We start from the raw sequence: 19221 nt of genomic DNA on the forward strand, positions 1-19221 counted from the left end.
GTTATGCAAATACTTAGTGATTTTGCTGTGCTGCTAACTAAAAAAATGCCTACTTATGTATTAAGTAGGTTTTCAAGAAAACAAGGATGTCTGAAATGACAGTTTAATTTACACTTACAGATTAGAAAAATCATTATTTTATAAGGAAGCTCATACATTAGGCTTCAGTGCAGGAATTTCTTCTACTATAAGCTGTAGAAAATTACACAACAGAAGTTTTGACTCATTTATAACTTATTGGAAGAGTCTGTTGTTCCACTCTAATACACCTGGGCTACTTCAACAAAAAAGAAAAAAAAAAAAAAAAACAAAAAAAAAAAACCCACATGGATATTCTTAAAGTAACAGAACATACTGAATTACATTGTACATACAGAAATGTGTGTACAAGGTCAAAAAGCCAACACACTCCATGCCCGCAAAAAAGGTTATGTGATTTGATGCTTTAAAATACAGAGTCCAAGAGTAAAATTTTAACTAGTAGAAGCATGACAAATCTCTTGAAAACCTGAAATCACAACTATAAAAGTTTTTGCGTATTTTACTACATTTTCCTTTCTGTACAAGAAAAAGATTGCCTTTGCTCCCTTAAAGTCCACTCCATTTGCTTAAAGCACTCCAGCATAGGCACTGCAGTGAGCAGTATGTTCAAGCACTGGTTACAGCTAATAACTGGAAAGATGCACAGACTGGGAGATGAACAACAAATAGTTGTTTCCACAGTAACAGCTACCAGTTATTTACATATTCAGCTAATTTGCTGTCTGTCTCAATCATCTTAATGACAAGCTCAGAGATGATCATCTCTCTGGAAAGTCCGTTCTTGGTATTTTGAAAAAGCAATGAAATTGTAACTGAAAAGATCAGAGCACTCAAGCAGAAAAAAAAAAAAAAAAAAGGGGTCTATAAGACTCTCCAAACTCTGGTAAGCATTTATTTGATATTCTGAAAGACAAGCAGGAAAGAATAAAGCAGACAAAAATGTAGACCTGAAACAAATATGGAAGGAATAGAAGAGTTCCAAAGAAATGATGTATGGGCTTGACTTCCCTCACACTCAGGCTTCATAAAGTTGAGGAAAGGTGATGAACAGCATTGTCACTGCCATTGAAAAAAAAAGGTATGTATCTCAACTGTATACCCAATTACTGTATACAAGAATGAAGCTTGTTGCTGTGAGGTAGAAAGATAAACTTGTTGCAATTTACTGAGTTACCAAAAATGACCTGTGTTGTCAAAATTTCATGTTTCACTGTAATTCAGGATTACAGCTGTGCTTTGAGTACATTTACATCAAAAGAAGTTAACTGGTTCTATTAGAATACTGAAATCAAAGCTGCTACTACTTTAAATCTAAATATTTACTATCAAATTTAAATTATGAGTTATCTTAATAGTTAATAAAGCTAACAAGTGAGCATTAAGTATTTGAAGAATTAGATATCAAAACTTTAAATAAACTAAAAATGACAGATTTTTACCCTTGTGAGTTCTGCACTGCAAATTTCACACCAAATTTTAAGCCCACCTCATCACTGGGATCTTGCATTGCTTTTTTCCCAGAAGTCTGATCAGGTGGCAATTCACTGAGCTCCACATGAAACAGAAAGAAAATAAAGCCATATAGTGCTGGTCCCAGGCCATTACACAGACCTCTTATTCCAGTTATTATTCCTTGGACAACACCTAATGGAGAAGAGAAAAAAAAAAAAAGTACAAATTTTTATTTTTTTTTTTTAACCAAGAGTTAAGCACCGTGCTGGGTTCCTGTGGCATGGTTTTTGGTAGCAGCAGGGAAGAGGTCTACAGTGGTGGCCCCTGTGAGAAGTTTCTCAAAGCTCCCCTGGCTCCAAGTCGGACCCACCTCTGGCCAAGGCCGAGCCAATTAGCAATCATTGCTGCACCTCTGCAATAATGTATTTAAGAAGGGGAACATGTGAGGGGGTTGGGACTTGTGAGAAAGAATTATGAAAACGACAAACACCCAGGTCAGTGGAAGAAAGGAGGAGGAAGGGAGCAGGTGCACCAGAGCAGAGACCCCTGTATCCCATGGTGAGACAGCAGGGCCATCCCTCCTGCCACACATGGAAGTCCATGGTGGATCAGAGGCCAACCTGAACCCTGTGGAGGAGCCCACAGCAGGACAGGCAGCTATGCTTAAAGGAAGCTACGACCCTGAGGGGAGAAGCAGCCCCCACTGTTGTGGTTCAACGCTGGGAAGACTGCAACATGTGGGGGTGACCCACACTGGATAAGCTCAGGAACAGGTACACCCGATGGGGAAGACTCATACTGGAGAAGGTTCATGGATGACTGTCTCCAGTGAGAGAGGAGCCACATGGAGCAGGGGAAGAGTGTGCAGCGATCACTCCACCTCCCAAGAAGGAAGGAGAGGTGAGCTGACTGTACCCCCATCCCCTGCCCCCTGCGCTGCTGGGGGAGGAGGTAGAGATATGGAGAGCAGAGCTGAGCCCAGGAAGAAAGGGGGTGGGAGGAGAGCTGATATTGAATGTGGTGATGCTTCTCACTGTCCCACGCTGTCTGTTAAGTGTTGTTCTTGTTAGTGTTTGAATTAAATTGATGTTCTTTTCTTTCCCCTAATAAGTCTGTCTTTTGCCTGTGACCATAATGAGGGAGCCACCCCTTCCTGTCCTTATGTCAATTCTGGAGCCTTTTACTTTATTTTCTCCTTCCCATTCCTGACAGGGAAGGGGTGAGTGAACAGCTGTGTGGTGCTCAGTCGCCCTCTGGGCTCAAACCACAACAAGCACTCAGAGCCAACAGCTTTAAGTGCATTCTGATGGCTGTTCTAAAATAGCACATCTCAATTATTCTAAGATCATAAGAAACATATTGAAGATAACTTTGCTGGATTAAATTAATCCTCTGTATGACCACAGTTATGTCTCTGTACTTGCATGCTAGTGGAAGCAATATTTGAATTGCGTTTTGAGTATGTGTGACTACATTTATGTGCAAGTCCAATTTTCTGTATTAGAGTTCTCTCAACCTCAGCCAAAGCCTACAATAAAGAAAGCAGAGGTTAAAAGTGGTACCTTCTCAATTTCTTTTCAAGTGAAATTTAGAGTAATACATCTATGTTTAAGTCTACGGGGTAAGTGTTGGTATTGCCAAAACATGCACAAACTGTAACAGATTTATTGCCCTCACCAGTCTAAAACCAGGATTTATTTAAGTACCAAGTACCAAGGCAGTAAATTCAGTAGTACTGCATTAAGTTCACAATATTAGATTTTCTGTAGTTTGAATTAGATTATTTTTAAAGCTTGATTAATCAAAATTCTATGGGTGTATTTCTGTTTCAACTTCACTAAGTCATTGTGACAACAGTGTAAAAAGTTTTTTTACAAACTTAACAGATTAATATTTTACAGAACACTGTTTTTACAATATTAGTAGTCAGCGTATCCCTTTCCTTCTTAAGGGAGTAACATGTAAAATGGAGGGAAAGAAAATATGCCAAAAAGTTGTCCCAAGTTTTTTCCCCATAGGTTGACATGTACACTTAAAGTCTTCGTGCCACTAGATGGCAGAACTTCACTCTAGAAACTATTGTATGCCTAAACTGAAACAGTAGTTTCCTTTATGTAAAATAAAAGATCAAAGACTTCTGTCAACTTAATTAAACTATTCAATTCATGACATAAATAGAAAACAAGTGTTTTAAAACTCTTTTAATGTCTCTATTAGAAATAAAAATCGGGAGAGGGGAATGGTAAAAAAAAGCCATGTAAAATACTGTATTTTGCATTTTTCAAATTCAATAGAAATCTGCCTCCTAGAACTGCACCTCCTTTATACCTCCCCATATCACCTGCATTTACCTAACTTTAAGTTGTACAATGTCAGAGCAAGACTGATATGTATGATTTATATATACAGGATTTTTTTAAACAGAACACTAAACTCAGTTGCTGTATCCAAGTGTCATACTTTGTGATGACTCCTTCCCTTACTTCATTTTAAACAAAGAGTTGCTTCTGATTGCTCAATCCTCTTCACAGCAAAATCAATTTTTTTCTCTTCTCAGATCAACTATTTACCTAAACTTCCATTTCTATTCCTTGAAAATTTGAAGTATTATAGCAAATAGGGCCAACTTTTCCACACAGAATAGAGCTTCTTGTATGGGTTTATTCTGATCTGGTGAAATGTGGGGTTTAGACTCAATTAAAAAGATTATATTGTTACATTAATCCTCACTATCTACTTAGAGAATATTACTTTTACTAAAAGAGGAAGGAAGAAATATGAAAGTTACCACTTCTTTTTTTGTTGCTTTTGTAGCACTTTTACAAGAAGCCAGAAGAAAAATAGCTGGTCAGACAGAAACTATGTATTTTGCAATGCAAATCTGATAAATTTGTGTACCTCCTTCCACTCTACACAGATTGGCAGACTTCCACAACTACTACTATAAGAAACTCATTATTCATCACCATACCTGAGAAGTACACCTAGATAAGTGTTCTGCTTTCTAGACAGAAGAGTCATCCAAGAAAGGATTCTGACACTTAAACAGAAATTCATTCAATACTCACCTTGTTGATCTGACTCTGCATTTCGTGAAACCAGAGCACTGATTGCTGGGAATGTAATGCTTGACATTGCTGCTACAGCTCCTGCTGCCCACATCATCCTGCGTTAAACACAATTTTAATTAAAAATGAGACTGCCCATATAATTTCTCCGCAGCCTCCCAACAAGGGCCACAAATGTACCTGCATTTAAGGCTTAATGCCCTTTCAAAACTACCTTCACTAAAATACCTAGACTGCAAATTATCTGGTCAGGGCCTTCTTCTGGCTCCCCTCTCACAAATTACCGTGAGCTTGCTGGAACACTAGCTAGTCCTAAAGTAGCTATTACAGCAAAGGAAAAGAGGGGAGGGGAGTGAGTGAAGGGCTTTCCCCCTCCAAAGGCTGTACAAAGGAAGAATTTCACGAGGTGTCCCAGTGAGGAAGATGTCTAACTTGTATAACCCACTGGGAAGTGCTCTGATAAAGAACAAGCATTCATCACTGAGAATGGGACAACGTTTGTTAAAAAAAAAAAAAAAAAAAAAAGCTGTTCTACCTTACAGTTCTAATTCACTTTGCTTACAGCTTTCCAACAAAAAAAGCTCTAGATAGTTTCCAAGGTTGAATATAGTTATAGCAAGATAATGACATGTTAAAAAAAAAAGAAAAAGGTAGACGTCCAGTAACTGATTGATAGATTGGATCTAGTAGAATTACTGGAGAGAACATACTACTTATTAGATTGTGAGTTTAAGAAATAATTTTAAACACATTTGTAGACATAAAACTCAGTCAACCAATGTGGTGCAAACTCCTTTTTCAAGAGAGCTGTTAGTATGCAACTTCCACTATATATCTGGAAAAAATTCTCTCATTCCTACATGTGCAAAATACAGAACAAACTTAGGTAGTATAATGCAAACAAGAATGCTTAATTCACAGAACATGTAAATACTCATGAGGACAGAACTAAATGGTAGAATTTATTGGAAAAATATTATCAGTTCCTTAACAGGTATGTACATATGAAAACACATGCTTACCAAGACTGAGATCCAAAACCATACCACGCCAACTGAAGGATCTGAAAGCCAAGGCCAAGGAGAACAGTATTTTTGTTCCCTATAGATCTCATCAAGATACTAAGAAACACAGTCTGCAAGAGAAATTGGTTCATCCAAAAGTTATTTTAAAAAGTCAGACTGCTAAAGTAATTTCTTCTACACAAATTAATTCAAAAGACCTTCTAAATGCTGAGAAAATTCACACTATTTGTGCTCGCTCTTCCCCTGTAATTAAGTCCAAAACACGGACTAGTCACATCAACATCTGATGTGCAGGCATTCTTAACTATTAAAGGGTTTCTACTTCAGGACATCAACAAATATATATATGTATTGCCTTCTCTATGGACATTACATCTCAGTGTCTGTTCCTACTGTAAACAGGCTTTCATTTCCACCTCGACAACACTGTTTCATTTCAGACCAGAGAGTTCCACAATAAATGCTGCTACCAAGTTAAGATAGTACAGGCTGGATATGGGTTGAATTTACCACTATCTACAAATACTAGAGAAAAAAAGCCCGTTAGCTCAGAAAAACAGTCACCTCTCTAGGTCAGGTGAATTACTATCCAAATATACAATTAAAACCAACAACTAAATCCTGCTGCTTTTCCAGCTTCACCACATGTACTGAAATTTGGCCAAGGTCAATTCCTAAGACATCTTTAATTACATTTTCCACTGACTCTTAACACCACTGATAGGATCTCTTTATTTCCACATGGAAACTAATCCTAAAGGAAGACCACTGTGTCCCATATGTTAGAAGCATTACTGCTGAAGGGCAAGGAGGTCCCAATTTATATATAACAGCAATACCTTCATGGCAAGAAGCAGACTACACCTAGTAAGGCAAAGTCCATATGGACAACTTAACTCAGTTAACAGAGCACATGTTTTTCTTTAACATGAGAAACTCTGCAATGCATCAGTGAAAACCCAAAGAAAAGGAACCAGAAGGGCTGCAGAGCAGAGCACAATTCCCCTCCCATGTGTATCTTACACTAGTTTTCTTGTTTCTACCAACACCAATCAGTACTTATGAAACAAAAATTATTTCAATAAGCTGCATTCTTCAGAGAGTTCAAAAATCAGCGTAGAGTTTCCTCATTTTAAAACTGAAAATTGTGAACCAGAAGAGCAGCCATTTTAGAGATTTTAGCAATAATACTGGTCTGAATAAAGTATGATTGGCAAATGTGAGTGCACATAACAGCATCTGAACAAACCACAGAGCTAAGACTAAAACAATGCCTTGATTTGATAATGAAGGACACAACTGACACCAGTAAAACTGGCAAACACTGAGGAATGTGTTGTTTACATCAAAATGGTAAGACCTCCACTCTGGTAAGGATGGCAACAAAGTTACAGCACATTGTACCTGTCATTCCTCTTCCTGTTGTGGTAACAGGAAGACAAACTGTACACATAAAGATATCAAAGATCACATCATAAAAACTGTTTGATTTCTGAAAGGTGTAAAGGGCCTGTCCAAAAACCTGCTCAGTGTTGCCAATTAAAAGGTATGAAAGCAATGCAGCAAGGCTTCACAGTTCCTCAGCCTCCATGCTGAGCCTAATTAACCCTGTTCAGCCAGTGTCACTACCTGCACTGTTTGTATGCAAGTTTGATAGCATAAGCCAATTAAATAGGTGCAAGTACCATGACTTTTGCTTAAAATAAGTAATACGTTTCCCTTTCACAAGGCCTCGCATTAAGTAACCGATTTCCTACGTGATTTTAATCATTTAAAGCCAGAGTTCAGTAAGTTGACTGATCCAATCTTAGCAATTTCAGTTTCATTTTCTGATGACCAGGTTCAGTATTTCTAAGGAATGCAGATTTAAAGCAAGACATTTATGCAAACTATGTATGAATATAACCTTTAGTGAATGCAAGATACACTGGCGTTTTAGAGCATCTAAGAAGTTTATAGACAAGCCTAGGAGTTAGAAAAGTGTGCCTTGTCATTCAGTTTGTACTGTTTAATAAAACAGTAAAAAGAATAAAGCTTACCTGAGCTACTATAGACAGAATGCCTACCACAGCTATAAATGCCGCAATGCTAGCAGATCCAAAACCTATAATCTGAAGAGAAGCAGAAAATGTATAAAACAAATGCCAAACACAATCCAGGACAATCATTAGCAAAGAAATATCTTTGTCAAAGCAAATACTGGTTCCAGCTTACAATCTAAGTCCATACAGGAAGTGTCCACTTTTGAGAATAATCCTTAACTCTACTGCTTGCCAAGACATCCTCACAAGAAAAAAAACCTGCCTTAAAAAAAAGGAAACAGGGGCACTCATGTATCTGAAAACTCAAGTTATTTATCACCTCCCACAGTCACAACAGCCATTCCACAGGCAAGATCCCACTTCAAGGCATACAAGCTGCTGCACTGAATGGGAATAAAGGTCTGCTTAACTTTATAAACACATGCTTAAACTACAGCAAAGTTTATGCATCGAGAGACAAGTGTTATTTTGTTCTTGGCTTAGCAAAGTACCTTACCTTTCTTTTTTAAAGCTGTATTTTGCCAGAAAGAAGCTTTCTGAGCAAAGTCTTCAACAAGAAACAGGTCTTAGGGAATACGTGTTTAAGTATCTCTAAAAAGATGTCAAGACATTTACCTGTCGCAAGTACAGAAAAAAGCTAGAATACTGGCCAGCCTCAGGCAGATAGGAGAGAAACACTGTAATGCAGATCAGGAGAACCGTAGAATCTTTTCTAACCTTCTTCAGAGACTGTGAAACAAAAAAAGAAAACAAGTATTGGAACATTTATATGAAGTCTCATGAAAGCATAAAGCAAGCAGAAGGTGGATTCACTTTTTAAAAATGCATTTTTACCTACACATACAAGTCAAAAAAGTTACACGTTAAGCTGAACATTAAATTAGGAACAACCCCCTGTTAGATAAGGTTTGTGGTATCTGTTTCTTCTGCAAAGTTTCTGTTTGATTTCTGAAGCTACTGTTGAGTGCCAAATTACAAGTATTCACTGAAAACAGCATCATATACTACTTAGGGAAATGCACAGTATGTTCTAATTGATCTCCATAATAAACTGTTCTGAAAGATGCTAGAAAATAATATAGCCTCATTACAACTGTTTCTCTTCCCAAACTGTGTATTTTTCCTCGTACGTTTCTTATACTTGTTCACCCATAATGTGAATCACTTTGAACAACAAATAAATTGTGGAAAACAAGTTTTTTAACTGCCATCACTCATATCTCAACAGTCACAACCACTTCCCAGCAGCATGTATCTCATGCAGAACAATCACTCTTTCATAAGATATCAAGGTGCAACACAACACAGATTAGCTGCATGTTAATAAATGAACAAATTCCTAGAAAAACTGCATGGTATGTTTTAACCCTTCCCATATATGACTGTAGAGAAATCAGGCTTTATAAATCCATTCTCTATTAAAAAGATATCCTACATTATCAAAAGTGGAACGCAAGAGTTGGGAGAGCTATTGCCAACCGAAAGTACAAAGAATAAAATGAATATGAAAAAGTCTTACAGTATCAATGTTTTAGGTTCCGCAGCAGTGTCAGAATTAATTTCTCTTACAAATGCAAGAGCATTTCTCTTCCAATATAATACAGTAAGTTAGAAAAGTAAAGCATTTTCTCTTTGGATTTCACACCAAACATTTTTTCCAATTCAAGAATCATTGAATCTACGAAGTTTGGTTTGGTTTTGGTTTTTAAATGTAGCTAGATCTTTTTTTGCAAAAGCAGAGAACAGAGATTAAGATACACTGAACAGTCAAGCTACCAATAAGACTAAAGATTTCTCACGATTACAAAATTCAATTAATTATTAATATTAATTAATCAGCCATTATTTATTAATTCCTTATTGAAGTGCATCTTACTGCAAAAGGGTCTGCTTGCTCCCATGATATAGAAGCTCCCCATGAAGCTGGTCTCATTTTTTCTGGTAGAGATTCTGGTACAGCTAGCAGGATGAAGCAGATGTCCACAACTGCCACCAGTGTGGCCACTAGTACAACAAGGTTATCTCCATAGCTGGCAGACAGGTATGCTCCAATGGCAGGACTAGTTACCAAACTTGCTGCAAAGGTGGCAGATACCTATGCACAACAGTTTACAAACTTGTCAAAAAGGTTACTTTGCCATTGCAGAAAAATTAAGTAACTTGCTCAACATAACCATCCGTCCCCAGAAATGTGGTTTAAAAAAAAAAAAAAAAAAAAAAAAATCAGTCAAAATTTAAGAAAAAAATAAAAATTAAAAAAAAAAAAAATCACGACACTAAGTATGGGACCAAATAAAGTTTCTCCAACCTCCTCCAAAACCCACCATATGACAGGATTTGCAGAAAAGTAAGTCTGGCTCAAAGGCAAAAATTTTTTGTTTTCCAATCTGTTTACATTTCACTGAAAAAGTTGTCAGCACATTTAAATGCCTGCCTTACTATATCACAAAGAGCAGAACAGGATGAAAAATCTAGTGCTGTAGTTAAATTTTACTATAAAATAATCAGAAAAGGTTAGAATAAAGCTAGTTTGTTTTAATTTTTTAATTATTACTCTTTTCCTAGTCCCCAAAATAAAAACACTGCATAACTATTTTATAGAACAAGAAGACAAACTAGAAATTTAGTTTTATAACAAGCTAGAAAAAAGAATCCCCAGGAAAAGGTGTAACAAACTGATTATGGGAAGAGATGCAGACCTTATCAAAATAACTGCACTTCTGTCTACCACTTAACAGAATTTTAGATCAAGGTGTTTCTCTTAACTAAAAACTGTTTGAAGGCAAGCAAATTTATGTTCCAAATATACTTATGGTCCTCCTTATGGGCAGGAGAAATAAAGTGAGAATTTTAGAACTTTTAAACCTGTTTTGTGCTCCGATAAAACAATACATACAAGGTTTGGTTTGAGAGAACCAAGTCCTTTATTTTCTTAACTGTTAAATCAACATCTGAGTAATCATTCATTCCTAAGGCTAGAAATAAAGGGAAAGCTTAACAGCTCAAAGTACAGTACAGTTAACCAAAAATCAAGTCCATGAATACTTGTACAGTGAAAACAGATGCACAAAGGATGAAGGGATAAATTATGTTCGAAGTCTAACAGGATCTACCAATGGGCCTCCAAAACCTAAACCAATATAGATACTCAGGAAAGAAAACTAAGCAGGAATTATTACTGGAAAGGCTAGTTTATACTAACTGAACTATTTTCCTCTTCTCTTGTTAATTCAGAAAGGTCATGACTAAGTTACTAAAAATACTGCTTTATGCATTTTTGCCCTTCCTGCCTGTTTTAACTACAGAAAAAGTCATTCTGTATTAACAAGAAATTACATATGCTAAAAGTGCAATTTATAGATCATGAAAAGATATTGCCAGATGAAGTTTTAAATAACCTGCATTGCCTTTAATAATATTTCTTGTTCTGCCTGCGAAAGCTAAAACACATTTTGTTACACGTGCCCTCCATGCAGGTAAGGTCCAATTCTTACTCTATTCCTATGAGCACTGAATAGTCTATGCAGCAGTAAAAAGCATCAATTAGATTTCACAAACTCTATCACAGTGACTTGATGTTCATTCCCTTATCAACATCATTGCATTAATCAGGAAACAATCTTGCATCAAAACAGAAATTCAATACAAAGGTTGTAATCTGACCTTTTTTTCAAGTTTAGCGTATCTTACCAGTCCATAGGCTGTTATTCTTTCATGTTCTTGTGTTACATCAGCTACGTATGCAAATATTACAGAAAAGGTAACAGAAAATATTCCAGATACGGATATCATAGCGAAGTACCACCTAATGATTTAAAAGCAACAATTAGAAAGTTTAAGCTAAGATCTCTTGCTCTTCTCTTGCTAATCAAGCAAGTCCGTATTTAAGCCACGAGAAGTGTTCCTCAAGAACTAACACAGAACTTCACTGGAAATGATTGATTGTGCAGTCTCTCTTAAATATTAAAACCAACATTTTAATTTTTTTATATTCTACTGTTTACTTTACATCAGTCTAAAAGAAGCAGCTGCCCCTGCAGGACATTGTACCTATAAACTTGCTTCAGTTTTAACAGTGTGAAAATGTAGGTTATGAAAATTAAGCTATCTTAGAACTCAGTTTCTCAAGCAGTCAAAGAATCCACTATCATATATAATGCTTCAGAAGGTAAACTCTGAATGCACTCAGTGTACACAAAGTAGTTCTGTAATCTTCCTAAATTTCATAACAAAAGTAAATGAAACTGAAACTAAGTCAATTCTACTCAGTTAAGCCTTCAAAGTTGCCTGATCAAAGAGTTAAAAGATCTCATTTGCAGAAATTATACTTTTCAGTGGTCAGTAAACTCTAAGGTTCATCCCGCTTTAAAAACATTTATTACAGCAATGTCAGTCCTCTGGGGAAAAAAAAAAAAATAACAGCTGAGCTTAAAACTGAGTTAGACAGGGCTATCAAACCATTTCAATTACTGTTACACTTGTGTGAATACAGTAAATAAATAATACTCGGTAATTTCTGCTTTTAAGATACACAGTTTTAACACCTATTAAACAGAAAAGCTCCAGAATAATGAAATCACATCTTTAAAGGAAAGTGGCTTTCCTCTCATCTTACTGTCCCTCTCCCACTTCCCCAAACTACTCCTGTAATTCAATTTCTGCTGTAGTGACAAGCTCACTACTGCAGTCTTTACCACTTACCATGGACTTATTCTCATTAATGGAATTGGGGCACAGGTGAAGAAAACAGTAAGAAGGAGAAATGATCTTCTTCCCCACGCATCTGATAGAGCACCTATTAGCGGAGCACTGAGAAAAGACAAAAAACCCTGCGACAGAATAAAAACAATTAATATGTCTATATTTACATTTCCAAGTTCCACTTTAACCACAATATAGAAAAGGACTAAAATTGTAATTTGATTTTAAATTAAACACAAAACTTCAGATAACTGAAATTGTACACAATTTCTTCTACAGTCTAATTTTCTGCGATTCAGACATTTTATGTTTCAAAGCTTTTAAACCTGATAGCACTAAAAAAAAAAAAAGGCATACTTTTTTCATGATCAATTTGATTCAATATATAAGTACCACAGACTGCAAAAGCTTCTTAAAAATCTCCAAAATATACAGTCTACTTTAACAAAGAACATCTTTGACTTTATCACAAGACTTTGTACTAGATGCCAAACCCAAATTTCCCTCTAATTTGGACTGTCCTAAAGGAGAGTTTTAGGTAACTGTTCTCTGAAACAAATTAAACAGAACACTTATTGCTTTATACTACATATTTTCATGTACAGGATATTTGTACACTGAAAGAACTATGAGGACCATTTGAGCAAGCTTGACAACTTCAGACAGTGGAACACCATAATGATATTCCAGTGGCAAAAGTCACGACTTTCAGGTACAGTTGTTATGGAAAAAATTGACTAAGGATCAAATACTAGATTTTTCAGTATTTCATAGAGTCTAGGCCTCAAATCTGCTCTGTATTACAGAGAAGAATTACAATAATCAGCACCTTTCACAGGTTAGACACTAAAGTGCAAGCTTGGTCTGGTCTATGCTTCCCTGTTTATTACACCTATTAGAGCAATATGGACATGTAGACCATGATATGACTTTTTTAATGTGCTTTTCTACAGATACGGTCTGTAGAAAATACACAGGCAACTCTCCATTCACTACTTTTAAGTAATACTCATAGCTACACTGCACTATGTATTAACAGAGTTAAAAGAAAACACCAAGAGGAAGAAAATGGTGGTTTTTTTACAAGAACAATGCGAAGTTAACTTCCTTTTTCAGTCTGAGACATCCCAACTTCTACAGTGTATGGTGTTCTGCAAATCCAGCATGAAAGATGTCAATACGGCAAGTCCATCCTAAAGAGGTCACATTCTTACAGCTATAAACAACTTTTTAGATTTGTTACAAAAAATAAATGATTTCTGGGTACTATAAATTGAGTTAGACATAAGTTACACTAAGTGCTTTGAAGCCTCTCAGTAATACAGTTAGCAAACAGGTTTTCAGGTTTTAGTTATGCCAGAGAAATTTTGCAAACTTTTTCTGTGGCAACAATCCAGCATGACCACTGTCTGAATGCAGTGCTGTAAGCAAGCTATAAACTTCCCTGAATATCGTGACCATCATAGAATGTTCAAAAATGGATTACAAAAAAGGCCAGGAAAAAAACAAAAAAAAAAAATCACCTTGCTGAAAATTATCTTTTCTATCACATCTTGAACAAAATCAGAGTGTTTAAGTGCTTGATTTTTTATCTCAATGCTATCATCACAGCTGCATTAATCTGCTTTTGACATAGATCATCTAGCACTAGGAAGTAGACATTAAAAGTCTAGCTCCATTTTCAGAAAGATCATTTTTAAGATTACTACATCTACAACTGCTACCTACTCAAATGAGAGGAAGTTAAACTTCTGAGAAATATTTCACTTGTTTCAAGATGCTACTATTTAGCAGTAAAACTTGAGATGAGCCCAAGAACACAACTACTACAATGGAAAAATGGTTTAAGAACTAACTATATTCTCAGTGTTTTGCATGTTTTCCCAGAGAATGCATGAGAGACAGATTACAGAAAAGGAACACACAGAATACTTAGGTCAGAGATTTCAAAAAAATCTTACCTTAACACCTTGAATAAGACCATTCATTAAAAATGTATGATGGGAAAATGTTTCATGTAAGACCTGATGGGAAAAAAAATGCATTATTTGAAGGAGAGGCAGGAGAAAGTTGACTTAAGACAGGAAAACGCTGATTCAAAGTTTTAATTTGATTTGTAAAAGAGGATAGCTCTACTGGGACTTGTGAAAAAAATATCCCAGAATTATACTTTTATTTGTCTTCATAAGACAATATTGACAAGGTTTAATATCAATTTATTGAAATAAATTCCTTTGCTGGCACAGACCACACTGTACCGCAGACGGTTGAGTTTAGGGTACTTTGCTCAGAAAGGGGATCAGCCTAAGAAAAAAGCAACTCCAGGTGGTACAAATCACAAAATTTTTGAGGTAGATAATTCCTTCAAAAGGTTGATTCAATCATTGTTCTCATTAGGAGTGAAAATGAGATTCAGCTAACTTACTGTCAAGAAAAACACAGCACTATATTCACAACTGCCCAAAAAGGCACTGTGCAAACTGTTTCTGAACAATTGCAGATATTCAGTAGTCATACACTTAGAAAACACTTATGATGAACAAGTAGATGCTTATAAATACTAGCAATATTTCTGAGTGTTTCATGTATCCTTTAAGTACAGCTATGAATTCATTAAGGTGCTTTACCAGTAGTCTTAATTCAAGGGCAAGCATGTTAATCTATACTAAATAGGTTTACCATAAATATGCCTCTCAGGTGCTACTGTGTCAGTTTAAAAAATTACTGCAATGATCAAAGCATGTATGCACACATACTTCAAATTAATTTGCTGTTTTTATCTGTAAGTGCCAACAACTACAAAAATTATTTATATGCATATTGAGAAAGCCACTAGCCTGAAGAAACATGATACTTTAGAGTCACTGAAACGTATCAGCATAATTTTCAAGGATGACTGAGATTCTCAAATCATGTGTTTAATAAAGGCAATTGTTCCCATGTTAACTACTGGTCAGAAACTCTACTTATTTACAACCCTTTTTGCTTCTGGTTTCATCTTCTGTTTAGGTATTTAAAACAATTTTACACCTGTTTGACCACTGATTTTAAGACCTAAATGGAGAAAAAAGAACAAGAGGTCAAATCAGAGATCTAAGAGCAGATGTCTTCCAAGTCAAAAAAAAAAAAAAAAAAAAAAAAAAACACCAAACAAAAAAAAAAAAAAAAACAAAAACAAAAAAAAACACCAAGCATGAAGCTCACAAAGACAAATCTAATTATCTCTCTGTAAAGTGTTTTCCAGTACGTTCCTGGGAGGCAACCACTGCTGATACTGGTTCAATCTTTTGAGATTAATTTCTGTTACTTTATAGACAAGAGAAATGCAAGTTTACAAGTTAGAAGATGCAACTGCCTTCTTCAAGTTCTACCGATATAACTATTTCCATATTCAAAAAAAGATTATATTTAAGACAGAATATACCATTAAGTGGCTAATATTGCTTATGGCGATTTACTAATACTGGTCGAGTAATGAGCATAAGTTTTGGGCCATCTGTGAGCAAAATAGCCTTTGTGCACTTTACAAAGACCAAACCTTTTCTTCTCTAAGTGTGGTGTCATGTAAAAAATACTATAGCTTTGCGGACTGATGTCAAAAGAAGTGAAAAGACAATCTAAAAAATTAAATAATCTCAGCTATCATAGAACACATACAATTTATTTTGATAATAAACAACACATTTTAATCTGACTGAATGTTGACAATAACCTGGGTAATCACAACACAACCACAGAAAATTTGAGTGATCATGAGCTTTGAGATCAACAGGCCAGACATTTTCATTTCTGCCCTTTTTAGCAGATAAACCTGCTTGTGCAAAAGTGGGCAGCTAGCAGTTCAAAAACTCGTAAGAAATCTCTACATGACTTCTAGTACTGCTGGCTGATCAGCAGGCCAAGGTAAGTTATCACAAGTATGTTACAAGACAGAAGGGTGCAAGGTATCAAACCAGATCTGGGATGATTTAAAACAAACAGCAGCCTTTCAGTGTATGCAAAGTCGATTACAAATAAAGATTAACACCCCCAAGAACAGACACGTCATTCACACCTATGTAGGGTAAGTTACACCATTATAGGTATGTAACTCAGTGCTTTAAATTTTCAGTCCAATTCAACAGCCTCCTAAGTATTCAAGACCACGTAAGAACACAATATTCAAAATACAAGACATTCAAGACCATGATTGTACTGAATTCACATACTTCAGTTAAAGAATTTAGCTTTACATTAGAAGCATTTTGTAACACTCCTATTAGACACAGTACAATGATAAATGCTAATTACAGTAATTAACATTTCAGCTGCATGTGTCTAAGTAAAAAATCATAAAGAACTATTTCAATTGGTGTACACTACAGAGGAACTACTGAAGAACACACCTAACATGTAGTTTTCTTAAAGTGGGGTTTTTTTTTTGAAGACTCTGTAAGAATCGCTATTTGCACATTATCCTTTTAAATGAGAACTGTCAAGGTTGGGCAACTTGAATTTTGGTTAAGGAAAAAAGGAAAAAAAATAAACAAGAAAGATCACCTAGTACGCTTCCCCATATTTTGACACTGTCAAGAAAGCATGACAGGATGGTCATTTAATAATACATTTACTTTATGGAAACCTGTTGACTGTTTATATGGACATTTTTATTGCACTACATTAAAAAGATCGGTGATTGTCTTTAGGAAGGCTAAACAAACACCTTTCAAGAGTTATGTAGATTATTTTATTTGGAATTTGGGGAGGGTAAATTATCAATCCCACAAAACCTTGTTCATCATGTATTCAAAGAGCTCTCAGGTACTATCTGAAGAAAAAACACACTTTTGATGATTCCTCTTAGGCAGGCCTGATTTCAGTGAATAAGACCCATATCTTCAGATTAAAAGCTTCATATTCTATTATCAAATACTCAAATTATCTATGAATCTGGAACATAACAGCATTCCAGAACAGATTACATATTTATAAAATCCATTTTTTACATGAAAGCCTTCACACTTTACTTTAAGCCACATGGGGGTAGAACAGCCAGCCCACAATTGCATACAACATTTACTGTGAGACACAGTTTATTCAATTGTTATGACTGGGAGATGAACTGAACTATGAAGCGTTAAAAAAAGCCAAAATTCCCTGAGAGACTTTCATCGATACACTAAACTGATGTTACTCTAAAAAGGCAAATAAAAGCTAAGTAGTAGTAGAGCGTTATGGTTTATTTATTTTTCACTCTTTTGGTCTTTCAGCAGTCCAGATCTCAGCTGCAGTATACTACTATTGCATAGTGTTGAATGTTAAGACTCCTGGAACTCAGTTAATGAGGTAAGCAGAAGTGTAAAACAAATTAAAACCCCAATCCCCAGGAATTAGCAAATTAACTTTTGTCATTACTGCCAAGAGAACTGCTGATCAGTGATACTTACCGTTAGCATTGGAGTCGTCAAGAGCCCCCAGGCAAAGAATTCTAGAAATATGACCACCACTGCATGGTATACACTTGGCCGACCAATACCTTGTTGCTAAGAAAGAAAAACACATGCAGTGGTTGTACACATTCAGTTCATTACATGTGCAAAGATCTCTTACAGACATATTTTGAGCATAACCATCTTTCAGGATGACCTACTGCCAAGCCCTAGGGAACAATAATAAGCCAAACAAGGGTGGGGAAAAAATCATTACAAAACAACTAAAGATCTCCAGGGAACTTGAAAAATTTTGTTCCCTCAAACTCTTGCTGACTGAGAAGAACTATTTTCCTCATTCCTCATGTTGCCCTGTATTGCTCTCACCTCCAGCACACCCTTAGGCTTGCTCCTCTTGAGCACTACTGACAACCCTTCCGCAGCAGTGTGACAAACCGTGTAACTCTCCCAGCTACCTTCACTAGTGACAATGACAGATCTACTTTATGAAGCTCGTATCACCATTACGACAAAACTATGACAACATACATAATCAGAAGAGCACCAATTTTTATATTTGAATGTATGAGAAAGGAAGGGGCAGCTTATGTTATTTGTACAATTGCTTTCTGTTGACTGCTGATTTCATGGTTGTGTGCACCCATAGACTGGAGACCCAGGAGCTATTCTACTGGTCAACAAGTAATCCCAGGAAGAATTAGCAAATGATGGAAGTGCTCATGATGCTGTGAAACTGCTGCTATTGAAGACCCAAGGACTGGATCCCAGATGAGAGAGCTGGCATCTTTTTATTTAGACGAACCAGGCAGAATCCTTGGGTAAAGCAGATTTAACCAGAACTGCTGCTTTTCTTTCATTTCTGTGTGCCTCTTGCCACAGTAACTGTTTTACAAAGTTTTGGGATTCTAACATTACTCTTTCCCTTTCCACTACCTCTTCTCTTGTAGAAGATTGTTTTCAATGTTTCCAGCCAATCCAAAGATGACTCCCACAGGACTGGCAATTCTTAGAAAGGAGCAGTAGAGCGTTCTCATCTGGTACTCCCATACATACCTGAAGTTTACCCAAACATAAAAGGACACTTCTCTTGCACATTGCATACTAGTAACACAGGATTCAGTTAAGAGACATCGTCTAGTGACATGTATCGAACAGTTTGTGTCATTTCAGCAGGTGAAGAGTAGGCAGAACATGAAACTCAGGGTTTCCCACTAAACCCCCCAAAAAAGTCCAGACAGTCTATGACGAAGGTAGAACAGAGACAGATTTGATGCTTCTCTCCTGCTCAGTACCCCTGATCTAGATTGGTAGTAATTATAGGTTTAGAAAACACTTGTTATTAAATATTAATTTAAGCTAGCTGCCTATAGTAAAGGTTTCTAAAGAAATCCCTACTGGCTGGACAGTCTAAGTGCCCAGATCTCTAATAATTTTGTAATCTATCAGAGTTTATCAAAATCTG

At 36.1% G+C, this 19221-nt stretch overlaps 1 protein-coding gene across 4 annotated transcripts in view; it reads right to left on the reverse strand.

The window, feature by feature from the left end:
* LOC104365006 (hippocampus abundant transcript-like protein 1) overlaps window positions 1-19221 on the reverse strand; it is a 36207-nt gene that overhangs the window by 4389 nt on the left and 12597 nt on the right. Inside the window, exons 2-11 of one of the 4 annotated variants that reach the window (XM_032992906.2) lie at window positions 17757-17852; window positions 14292-14354; window positions 12331-12458; window positions 11293-11434; window positions 9506-9724; window positions 8245-8358; window positions 7627-7698; window positions 5585-5697; window positions 4563-4660; window positions 1529-1686 (exon numbers count right to left, since the gene is read on the reverse strand). In XM_032992906.2, coding sequence (XP_032848797.2) covers window positions 1529-1686; window positions 4563-4660; window positions 5585-5697; window positions 7627-7698; window positions 8245-8358; window positions 9506-9724; window positions 11293-11434; window positions 12331-12458; window positions 14292-14354; window positions 17757-17852 — 1203 coding nt within the window. The remainder of the gene's footprint in view (window positions 1-1528; window positions 1687-4562; window positions 4661-5584; window positions 5698-7626; window positions 7699-8244; window positions 8359-9505; window positions 9725-11292; window positions 11435-12330; window positions 12459-14291; window positions 14355-17756; window positions 17853-19221) is intronic. The other 3 variants (XM_032992907.2, XM_032992908.2, XM_032992909.2) reach the window with 3 other exon arrangements.

This window comes from Tyto alba, unplaced genomic scaffold (genome assembly GCF_018691265.1).
Source record: "Tyto alba isolate M040663 unplaced genomic scaffold, T.alba_DEE_v4.0 Super-Scaffold_13, whole genome shotgun sequence".
NCBI lineage: Eukaryota > Metazoa > Chordata > Aves > Strigiformes > Tytonidae > Tyto > Tyto alba.